The 12,263-nt window shown below is 33.4% G+C and overlaps 1 protein-coding gene across 1 annotated transcript in view; it reads right to left on the bottom strand.

Annotated features, from left to right (window-relative positions):
* Positions 1–12,263, bottom strand: part of zswim6 (zinc finger, SWIM-type containing 6) — an 84,920-nt gene that overhangs the window by 38,977 nt on the left and 33,680 nt on the right. The window contains exon 2 of the mRNA XM_016237046.1: positions 1,108–1,464. Within this exon, the coding sequence (XP_016092532.1) occupies positions 1,108–1,464 (357 nt within the window). The remainder of the gene's footprint in view (positions 1–1,107; positions 1,465–12,263) is intronic.

The raw sequence follows: 12,263 nt of genomic DNA, 5'->3' as shown, positions 1-12,263 counted from the left end.
GCTGTAGTCCAAACGAGCCGTTCGTTGTAGTTCTTGAAAAGAGATTTTTAAAACAAACGAAATATCTCCCTTTGGAGTGGACTTTAAGATTTGTAACTTTCTAGATCTTTTTTATAACCAAACATACACACTGACTAAAATTTTAAAAAGTGAAAAAGCATAATAGGACACCTTTAAGACATTATCTTCATGTTTGTGATACCACACTTTACATTAGTGACTACATTTACAGGCAACCCACAAGTCAGTGCTGTTGCACATGGAAAACTGGATAATCAAAAGATCATTAACATACAGAAATCTTAAATGTGCTAGAGAAAAAAAAACAGCTTGTTTAATTCTAAGGATAGACAAAGGGTGGGGAACTGGTTATGTAAAATAAATTAATTGATAACAAAAAGTTTAAAAAAAGCAAATAAATAAATGAATCAAGAATAATATAAGCTAATAAGCTCGACATAATAATAAATAAACAAAATAATATAAATAATATAAAAATACAAATATAATGAAATATAAATAATATAAATAAAACAAAAATGTTTTCATTTTGTATTTATTTTATAAGTATAATGACATAAAAGTATAAAAAAAATGCAGAAAATAGTTTATTATCTCAATAAATGCTACAAAATGCAGAATATGAGCCTTTGATGTTATAACAAAAAGCATCCAAAAAATCCAAACAAAACAATGTCTTTTAATCTCAATATAGTAAAATAAATAAATAAATAAAACTGAAAATAAAAAAATAAACCTTTTTAAAAATATATATATATAATAAATATAAAAAAACTACAAAAATAAATGTAAAAATTATTATAAACAATATTAAGAAATATATATATATATATATATATATATATATATAAATAAATGTATAATAATATTCTTTTATTTACTTTTAGATTTGTTTTTATAAATACACCCATTTTAAACAACAAATCTGTTATACTATTATAAATATGATATTATATAAATAGAAACTACGAAAGTTTAAGCCTAGTTCTGGTAGTTAGCTCTGTTAGACAGAAGGAACGTCAAGCAGTAATGCTCTTGATATCAAGGGGGCTTGAAGCACGTTCCTCGGACGCAGCCGGAGCTCACCGTGCACTTGATTGATCTCGGAGTTCTGCGAGAGAATCTCGTCGGCCAGTTTCTGGGCCGTGGGCAGCACTTCCGTGTGGTGGACGGTGATGAGATACTGCACAAACTTCTGCAACTGGTCCCTGTTCATCTGGAATAGAGTCTCTGAGATGGGGAGATGAAGTTTGACCTGCTCGGGCTGCCGTACACGGTACAGGGACAGCGCCACCACATGGGCGCAGTAGAAGATGTCCTTGTTTCCACAGCCGCACGTCACGGAGGTGATCTTGCAGCGGTCGAAGCTAATGGCTACGCTGCACACCATCTCGGGTTCTGACGCCGTGGCCGGCTCTGTTACTGTGCCGCTCAAATGGAAACCTGAGAAACAGAGAGAAAGAAAGAGCTCAATTCTGGATATGGTGTATGCTATATTTTTCCAACTGTTTGTGGACAGTCCAGAGAATTCCATAAATGTTTTCTGACTGTATTTTCTCCAAGAGCTTTGATGCTCCACTTAATAAATTCTGCATTTTAAATGATCAGGCTTTATTTTTCCAAACTGATTGGTTTTCCTCTAGTCTAGTGGATTAAATAAATAAATAAACAAACAAACATTATTTAAAAAAAATTAAAAATGAAACCCAAATAAATAAAAACACTTACACAATGAAATAAAAATGGGGAAAAAAACAAAATAAAGGCAAAAATAAATAATTAAAAATACTTTAAAATAAAAATACTAAATATGAATCAAAAATAAGAAAACAAAAGAAAAAAATGAAATCAACACATCAAAAACGAAAAAATTAAAAATATATATGTATAAAATGAATTTTTAAAAAATAAAATAAAAACTCAAGTGAAAATAAATAAAATAATTTTTAAAATAAAAAGAATTAAAAAAAAATCTAAAATAAATTCTTTCAAAAATAAAACAAAAAAATGTATTTAAAAACTAAAAAAAACAAATAAATGAATCCCACTGACAAATCAACCCTCTACATTGCGAGTAAATCACTCGCATATGTAGAGTAATAAATCAGAGTAATAAATCTTACTCTGGGCGACTAAATAATGTCTAACATTAGCCATTGGCTAATAAATTCTTAGATTTTACACGCCAGTATGTGTGAGAGGCGTTCAACACAGATTTTCACTCGATAAACACGCTGACTGAGTGCTTGAGAGTTTCGCTCTCCGTCAAGCGATCTTTACTATTTGGATGCGCTCAATGGATCATGTCATGTACTCAATGGATGCGCAGTATGTAGCACGCAGCGCACCTGTATTTGACGTACCGTAAACTAGTGTGAAGGCACACGACTCGCAGTCGCTTTACTGATAGCGCTGTGTTTCTCACACATGCAAAGAGAGAGAAAGAGTGTGTGTGTGTGTGTGTGTGTGTGTATCCACAAATTTGTACCCAAAAGTGAGCAAAGCCTGACAAAATCTGCAAAAAACTCAATTTAAAAGAAGTCTATGTAAGGTCCCCATTTAGACAGCTAAGTAAACGTGTGTGTGTAAAATAGTATATCAGTCTGGCGAGTAAACAAAAAAAATCTATCTACCAATCTGGCTGCATAACCAGCCACCTAGCAACCAATCGGAACACCTTAGCAACCATTCAATATTAAATGTTATGATAAAGTGAAAATGGATACATGCACAATGTAAAGCGTGAGAGAGGATGAGGAAGTTTCAGTCTGAGTGGTGAACAGATGTGTGTGCGTGTGTGTTGGGGCGGGCGAAGTGGGTGGAGCTGCTCAGTGACTGGCGTGTGCCTCTACAAAAGCAGGACTGAATAATACAGATGCTCATTAGAATATTATTTGAAGTGTCTATCCAAAAGAGGCGGAGAATCATACATTTACTAGGAAGTAAAGCAGACATTAATGAGCGTCTCAGCCGCCTCACGCCCAGGGAGTTCAAATGTGCCCGTCTACAGCCGACTTCACTTCCTGCTCGGGCTGCTTCCAATATTTAAGCACTTAAGTACTTCATTTGTGCCTTTGTTCTATTGTTTTCATTTGTCCTATTGCTTGCCAAGCAGATTGTCCAAAAATAAATTAATAAACACCACAACAAAACATACAATTAATTGAAAAAAATAACTAAATAGAAATAAAATATATTCATAATTAATAAATACTGTTTTCATTCATCCCACTGATTATAAGTGTTACAAAAAAATCGAATAAAAAAATTAATTAATTAAAGTATAAAAATGAAATTAAATAAAAAGTACTTCTATACCAAATAAAATACTTAAAAAAAATAAAAATATGAATTCTAAATAAAATAAGATCAAGAAATAAATATATTTTTTTTAATTTTTACTTTTTAAAAATAAATAAATAAAACATAATATATATAAAATATAAATATTTATAAGAAAAAAAAATAATAAAATAATTTTAAGATATGAATTAAAAACAATAATAATAATAATAAAAAATACATATATATATATATATATATATTTTAAAAATAATTCCCACTGACAAAAATGAATTCATAAACATTTCAAAAATCTGAATTTGAAAATGTAAATAATATAAATAACATACATTTAAAAATACTTTGTTTTTTAAACTTTTACATAAAGGAGTGTGTTCAATATTAGTTTTGTATTGACTACTACTATTTTGTTATTGAGACAATCCTAGTCTATTCTTGCTACCCTAATACACACAGACATCAAAACCACCAACCTGCATTAAAATAATATCATAAACTACTTCTATTTAATGGAGTCTGCGCCTCGCATCCAAATGAGCTCTTGCTTAAAGGGTAAGAAAGCCTCCTAACCCTTAAACAGCACATATCCTGTTAGCGGTGGGAGCAGCCCACTATTGGTACGAGAGAAAAGGGATGAATGTTTAAGTTTCACTTCCTTTCCCAAAGTGCTGACCCAGCAGTGTCCACCTATACGCCTTTCCACAACGCTAAATATATTCAATCACTTGAGAAAAGCCTTCGCTTGTAGGATGTGGAGAAAGAAGACGCCAGAAGCAATTTCGAAACGGAGTTCAAGAAAAGCTTTTACAGAAGGCCGAACGCAGAGGAACTGGCCGGCGGCGCTCCAATCCATGTTTTCGCCAACAACGCTTACGTAAGACAACGTTTGATCCTGTGTTCGCACCCGTCATGTGCAGGTTTGAGTGGAAACAAGAAGACGAGGCTAATACACCCACCTAGTGCGCTGACTACTTGCTTTAAACGTGCTGCATCGTCAAACCCCGGTTAGTGTTTAAGACGGTCTGATCTAAATAAACACATGACGCACGTCTAGACGTCTTCAGGGGGGATTCCTCAGCGCAAACCGCCATCTGCCTCAGGTAACAACGCTTCTATTCATCTGCACGGGATGCAAACAAAAGCAGCGATGTTTCGTATATCACGCCGCAAATCAACTAATTACGCAGGCGGTCTCAAGGTGGCCACTTACAGCGCTCGGTTCATCACCAGACACAAACACTTTAACTCTCAGACGACAAGCTCAGCAGCTAGCTTCATAATCAAAATTATTTTTCTCTAAAATGCTCCCCGAGGACAGGGAAGGTAATAACAAAAGCAAGCGCAGATTTGGAAGCCAATATATACAAACGCGGGAGAGATTCTGCTATTCATCATGACCCAAATGAATCTGGAGCAGCACGTGTGCGCCGATGTTGTGAATCGCTGCATTAACAGATGACGCACCGCTCTGGGTCACCTTACATGGTATTAAAAAAACAAAACAAAAAAAGAAATATATGTAAAGAAAAAATATATATTACATTGTACAAATTATAATATTATATATAAATATATACAGACACACACACACACACATATATATATTACATTATATAAAATATAATATAAAAATCTAAAAAAAGAAATATATATATTTGTCTACATAGAAAATAAATATATATGTATATATATATATATGTGTGTGTGTGTGTGTCAATTATTACAATTTGGATAGAAAATCAAGTATTAATAAATTATTATTTAAGGAAAAATGGAAAATAAATATATATAAATATATCTAAAATAAAAATAGTTATGGCAAATATGAAAATTTGTATAAAACAAAACATTAATAAATCATTATGTCTACATGGAACATAAATACATAAATGGCTAAAATGTATATACAATTATTGTAAAAGAAATATAAAAAATAAAATATTGATAAATTATTTAAATAGGTCTGTATGTGTGTGTATATACACACACCGTAATCTCTCTCACTCTGTATTTACACACATTTCATGTAAAAATGTAAAAAAATTATTAATTATACAAATACATATGTATTATATATATATACATATGTATATAAATATAAAAAATAAATAAAATACATTTATCTAAGTCTAAACCTCTCTTTTTCCCTCTCTCTCTCTCTCTCTCTCTATATATATATATTTTTTTTTTCTTTTCACACACACATTTTATATACAAAAAAAAAATTCAAAAACGACAATTGTTTGTGGTCATTTATCCTACACACCTACAGGTGTGCGAAGGCAATTGTTGATTGATAAATACAAAAAAAAAAAAAAAAAGGTAAAAATTTAAATTTCGTATTCAGATAAATGCAATGACACCACAAACACAAAACAGGTTTTGTTCTTTGAGCAAAGTGTATTTTCTCCATTCCATGCTTTTGATTTCAGGGTGAAATATGACCTGTATATTTTCTTGACAAGTTTCATGAGTATGGGATTACATCTCTGCCACAATTCTGCGTGCAAAAGATCATATTTTGAGCGCGCAAAAGTGCGTTTTGCACACGCGCGAACTGAGTTTTGTGGAGAAAATGTTTGTCTCGCAAAGAAGAAAGTATTTAGAGTGCACGAAAATCAATTTTGCATTTAAAATAAGTTTTTGGATGTGTGCAGACCTTCTCTTTTGCGCGCGTGCAACGTTTCACCTCAGCTCATTTCAAGATCAAAGCCCGCAATAGGAGAGCGTGCGGCATCAGCACTGGAAAGATATGTTAGTCACACTACTTTTAACGAAGATGACTTTCAGTTTCATTCACGGCAGTTTGCGTGTCGGCTTGCTGAAGAGATGTATCAGCTACTCGTCTATGGGATTAGACACAATTCTGCTCACAATCTCACAATTATTTTTTTCCAAGCACATTTTACCAATTCCAAACGACATCAATCTTAATAACTACTATTAATCTTGTACTTAATCATTTATAATTGATATATAATTATTCACGAAGGCTGGAAGTGAAAAATGTCTTATATTCAGGTGTGCATAATTATTAAGCAGATTTTCTTTTACAGATAAAATGAGCCAAAAAAAGAGATTTAACTCGAAATGAAAGTCAAATTATTTCTCATGCCCATGAGAAATATTCAAAACTAATACAATACTAGAAATTGCAAAGTTAATGCATGACCATTGGACAGCAAAATGCTCAGTGGGTCAGCAGGGTCAGTCAAAAACATGTGGAGAAGAAAAGATGCATGTTAACTGCAAAAGAATTAGGAATTAAGGTGAAGAATTAGGTGTGAAATCACCAGGAACCATTTAGTCTCCATCGCCACCATTTTCCAGAACTGCAACCTGCCTGGAGTCTCCAGAAGTGCAAGGTGTCAGGTTCACAGTATACACACAGTATATTTATATATATTTATAGGCTTTATAGACAGATAAGCTGAGAGTGACTCTTGAAGGACCACATCCTCTTGTATCACTGTTTGAAGAATTTATCTTCCAGAATCTGGCCATAAGTTTTCGGAGTTCATTTTTAGTCCATCTCGAGATTTTCTTAACCTGCTTAATAATTATGCACACCTGAATATAAGGTCCTGACGATACTGACGATACACAGCAGCACACACACAAACATGTATCCACACTCTAAACGGTTTTCTTGGCTTAGAGGCGGATTTGGAGACGTGGGAACTCTTTAACGAGCTGCCGGCGTCAGGAGAGGATGTCGTACAGGGAGAGCGCAGAGTCTCCAGAGTCCTCGTATCGCGCGAGGAGCCGTGTCTCCAGGACAGTTCATCTGTTAGACCGGGTTAAAGGCTGCTGGGAGCTTCCTGCTGTTCTCTGACAGCCTGCTAAATAATTAGCCTCACCTCCACCAAACACCACTTTCTCCCTGCATTACACTGCTGCGCGTAAGCTACTTCATCTCTCGGTTCTTTGGAAGATTCACTGAAGCAGTGGATTCTACAGCACTACAAACGTTTTTAAATATTTATTGAGTTTACTTATAATTGATATTTACATATTTTAAAAATATGTATGAGAACAGGACTAGAGAAAAAGATTTCAATTTTTAAAAACGCATTTTAGAAATGTTAATTTGAAATTTTAAGTATTTTAAATTTTTTACATATTTTTATATGTAAAAAATGTAATTCATAAAAAAATATTTACATAATATTTGTAAAAAATTACATGTAAATATATATATATTTTTAGACTAGAGAAAAAGATTTCAATTTTTAAAAACGCATTTTAAAAATGTTAATTTGAAATTTTAAGTATTTTAAATTTTTTACATATTTTTATATGTAAAAAATGTAATTCATAAAAAAATATTTACATAAAAATATTTGTAAAAAATTACATGTAAATATATATATATTTTTTAAATATAAATATTTTGCATATTTACATATTTTAAAAAACAAAAACTTGAGGAAACATTACATTAATAAACATTTTCATAATTTAAAAATGACATGTCATTTTATTATCTAAATATTTTTATTATTTACATAGTTTAGCAACAAAAACAAAATATTTAATTTCTAAAAAATTCACACGACATGCAAATTACATGGAAATATTTTTAAACAAGCATTTTTTATATTAACACATTTTTAAGATATGAGAAAAATATTTACATTAAAACGCACATATTTTCTAAATATCTACATATTTTTAATATTTACATATTCTTTTTACAAATATGTAAAACAAAGAATATATATTTAAATATATTTGTAAAAAGGATTTTTACACATTAAAAATGATTTTGTTATGTATTTAAATATTTCTATATACATTTTAAAAATATAAAAATACAAATAAATCTATATATTCCATATAAACTCTCAATTGAGCTCATAAAATATGCATGCATAAAAGTGCAACATGTCACAGCACACGTCAAGTATTTTAAGTGAAGGCATTTTCTATTATAATTGCACTATGTACGCAACGTAATGGCGAAAGCAGCTTCAATGTACCTCGCACATGCCACAGTGACATTTATTGGGTTTTTATGACAAATAATTATACCCCGTGTCGTATATCATGCTTTTATAAGCTGGAGCTGGCGGATGCGTGCGTGAGTTATGTCAGCGCCCGTCCTGCAGGGGGATTTACTGTGCCGACAGATAATGTTTAAGGCAGAGTTAATGGAATAGCTGGGGCAACAAGACAATTAGTACGACTTTAATTAAGACATTTTCTCTGTGGTCAGTTTTATTAAAGCACTTAGGTAAAACCCTGAGGAGTTCACACACTTCAGACTGGCACAGCAGGACAATCTATAGCTAATACGCAGCTTGGGACGGCAGGAAATTACAACATGCTAGAAATGCTAACGCGACGCTGCTACAAGAGGCAGAAATAAGCTGATTTGAGAGTTTTGAACTTGGTCTGACCACTGATGAGGTCAGGATTTAGATTATGGATGGACCATCTAGTGTGGCAGTTATCAACTGGGGGACAGTTGCATATGACGTTTAGCATTGTTTTTTCTTTTCTAAGCATAGATTGTTAAAGGGACAGTTGACCCAAAAATAAAAATTGTAATAATTTATTTCACCCTCATGTCATTACAAACATGTATGGCTTTCTTTTTTCTATAAAATGTTTTATTTTTTTTAAAGATATTTTGAAAGTTGGGATCAAAACAATATTGAACCTTATGTACTTTTATTGTTTGGATAAACAACAAAAAACATTTTTTAAAAATGTTAGAAGACTTTCTTTTAACAGGTAACACAGCATTTCAGGTCACCTTAAAACAGAATGAAAAATAAAATTAAATAAAATTAAAAATTTGAATAAAAAACAATTAAATTAAATAAAAAAATGTAATTAAATAAATTAAATTAAATTGAATTAATTTAAAATAAAATAAAACATAAAATAACATACAATAACATAATCCCGAAATAGGCTTTTTCTTAAAGCAAAATATATATAAAAATTACTATAAATATCAACAATGAAATTATAAATAAACAAATAATACATTTTACTACACACACACACACACATTCCTTTTTGATTATTTATTTATATATTGAGTAATTTTCATATAATTATATATACAATTTTTATTGACCTATGCCTTTAAGATGGCAAACTAAACAGGTTTTTTTTTTAAGCAGGTAAAAGCAGTTCCCTTTTTTGGGGGAGGAATGACCAAAGTTGTGCTTCCAATCAAGCTGTATTTTGGCATAAATTTATTGGTCACTTGGCAGAACTAGCCAAACTATGACAGTGTTAACATATAAGGATAGTGTGGACATGCCCACTTCCTCAAAAACCAAACTACACAAAAAGCAAAGAAAATACAACCAGACTGAGATAAAGGTTTTGGTTTCTTATGAACTTATATTATACAAAACAATAAATATAAAGTGTAAATCCCGTGAGTTCTCAAAAAAACTCGTTGAGAACCACAGATCTAGATCTGCATAAGGGTGCTTTTATGCAACCAGCGAGGTGAAGTTTCTATCAGACGAGCTGCTGGATCTGCCGTGAGGACCTGACACTACCGAGTCGAGGAGATTGATAACTCCTCGTTTCCTGGCCGACAGCGAGGCTAGTCACTCTCACACACCCTGACAAAGTAAATGAAGAAGAATGGCGGCTGGGGCTTTTTTCCGCCCCTGAAAAGCACAGCAGAAATGTGCGCAGACAGCCTCACGCTTCCAGAGATCGACAAGTCTGAGTGCTGTGCAAATTTCCACCATAAATCCTCTCCCGTCCAACGCCGGAGCGCTACGTCCCATGCCGGCCTTCAAACAGATGTGCATCTAACCTTTCCGGCCCCAAAACCGACCTTTTCAAGTATTTCGGTCTCGAAATGTCCAATTAGCTCTGACCCACACATTGGAAAAGGCAGAGGAATGCAGCACAGCTGCTAAACACAAACGTCTCATGCATGCTTACCTGCATAAACAGAATAACGCATATCGAAGATTTTACAACAAGAAGGGCCGACATCTGTGTCGCACTGCTTGTTTTCACAAGGAAACCCACAATGCATTGCTCAACATCGCTCGTGCAAACAAACAAGTGGTTTCCATTATGCTGGAAGATATCGGAGCCAGGGAATGTTTGCTTTGGGGACAATGGCAGCGATTCGAAACACGGTGCTTAATGATGCAAAACCTATTTTTGTTGTTTACCTTTGTAGGCCTGTATCTGGCCATCATCTTATTCCCGCCACCCTGGCAAGAACAAACCGAATTTAATGTGATGTGTGTTTTCAGCCCACTGGCTCCACAGTCACACCCCTCCAGATGAGCAGCGAGACGCCACCTGCTTTATAAAGCGCTTCAGTCATGAAGAGGAAAAAACGTGATGGTGTTGAGAATGTGAAACCATTTTTTAAAGAAACGGTTCACCCAAAAATTTAAATTTGCCAAAATGTACTTGCCCTCAGGTCATCCAAGATGCAGATGAGTTTGTTTCTTCATCAGATTTGGAAAAATTTAGCATTATATCACTTGCTCAGCAATGGATCCTCTGCAGTGAATGGGTGCCGTCAGAATGAGAGTTCAAACAGCTGATAAAAGCATCACAATAATCCACGAGTAATCCACACCACTCCAGTCCATCAATTAACGTCTTGTGAAGTGGAAAAACTGCACGTTTATAAGAAACAAATTAATCAGTAAAGCATTTTTTCCAGAGTCCTCTATCCATAATAATGCTTTCTCCAGTGAAAAAGTTGTCTTGTCTGAATCAGGAGAGAAATATGCACAGATCAAACACTGTTTACAAGCAAAAACAGTCCAAAATAGATGCTAAATAAAAAATTTCTAATTCAATTACACGCAGCGTTGAACTTTCTATAAGGAAAAAAAATTCTCGCTCTTTTTTTCCTCATCCCAGCATGATTAGAAAACATGTGCGTTTCTGTGTCTCATGTGCAAGTTATTAAACACTGACATTTCAACCCCTCCGCGCCCTTAAGGCGGGTCACCCACGAGTTCCCAAAGAGGCCAGTGTGTCTCAAAAGTAGTCAATTTTAGCCCGAGCCCAACACTGCGACGTTGTCCCAGAAACCAAGTTAACCGTACTGAAAGCCTCACTCCGTTTCTACACAAACCAGTTTGTTTTCTTCTTCGGACCACCCAAACACATGGGAGCGGATCAAAAGCATTTTTAACACAGCCGTTAACGTCTGCTAAACCGGTTGATGGAGCGATTACTACCACGTCCTCTCAGCGCTCGCCACTTCAAGAACAAATTAGATGTTAAAAATATCAATTCAAAGTCAAATAACAGCAGCCAAATATAGTATATAACGCTCGCGAAATGAAAGAGGGGAGCTGGAAACCTTGAGCGGGGTCAAGGAGGAGCTGCTTCCCTGCTTACAAATTAAATAATTGATCTCATGAGACGTTTGGACAACATTAATAACTGCAATCGCAGCCTTATATCTTATATTTATGAATACTTCAGCAAATTCAATTCCATAGCCAAATACGTGTCTAATTGAGTTTGGAAAATCCCAGTGAAGTAAATATAACCCACGTCCTCAGCTGTGAGTTATCTGGAAATAAACTTGATGAAAACATGCTAGACTGTTATTGACATACATTTGTGATGTTTTCTTCATCCTGCAGTGGACTGAAGCACATCGTTGGGCTTTAGCAGTAAAATGACCAATATATGCAAAAGTATAAAAATCATCTAACATGCATGTTTAAATTTTAAATTGAATCTAATGTTAAGTCTAAAGAAATACATTAGATATTCACAATATATCTGTGATGATTGTGATACCAATATAAAATATTTGTAGGTAAATATTGCTGTTTATTTATATGTACTGTTATATTAGTGCATATAAACAAAGATTTCTAAGTAATATTTATAGTATATAAAAAACATTACTCCTTTTGCCTTCAAATCAAAAACATAAATATTGAAAATAAAATGAGACAAAGGCTAAA

Source organism: Sinocyclocheilus grahami, unplaced genomic scaffold (genome assembly GCF_001515645.1).
Source record: "Sinocyclocheilus grahami isolate Dianchi unplaced genomic scaffold, SAMN03320097.WGS_v1.1 scaffold505.1, whole genome shotgun sequence".
Classification (NCBI taxonomy): Eukaryota; Metazoa; Chordata; class Actinopteri; order Cypriniformes; family Cyprinidae; genus Sinocyclocheilus; species Sinocyclocheilus grahami.
This window is presented reverse-complemented; position numbering and strand designations above follow the sequence as displayed.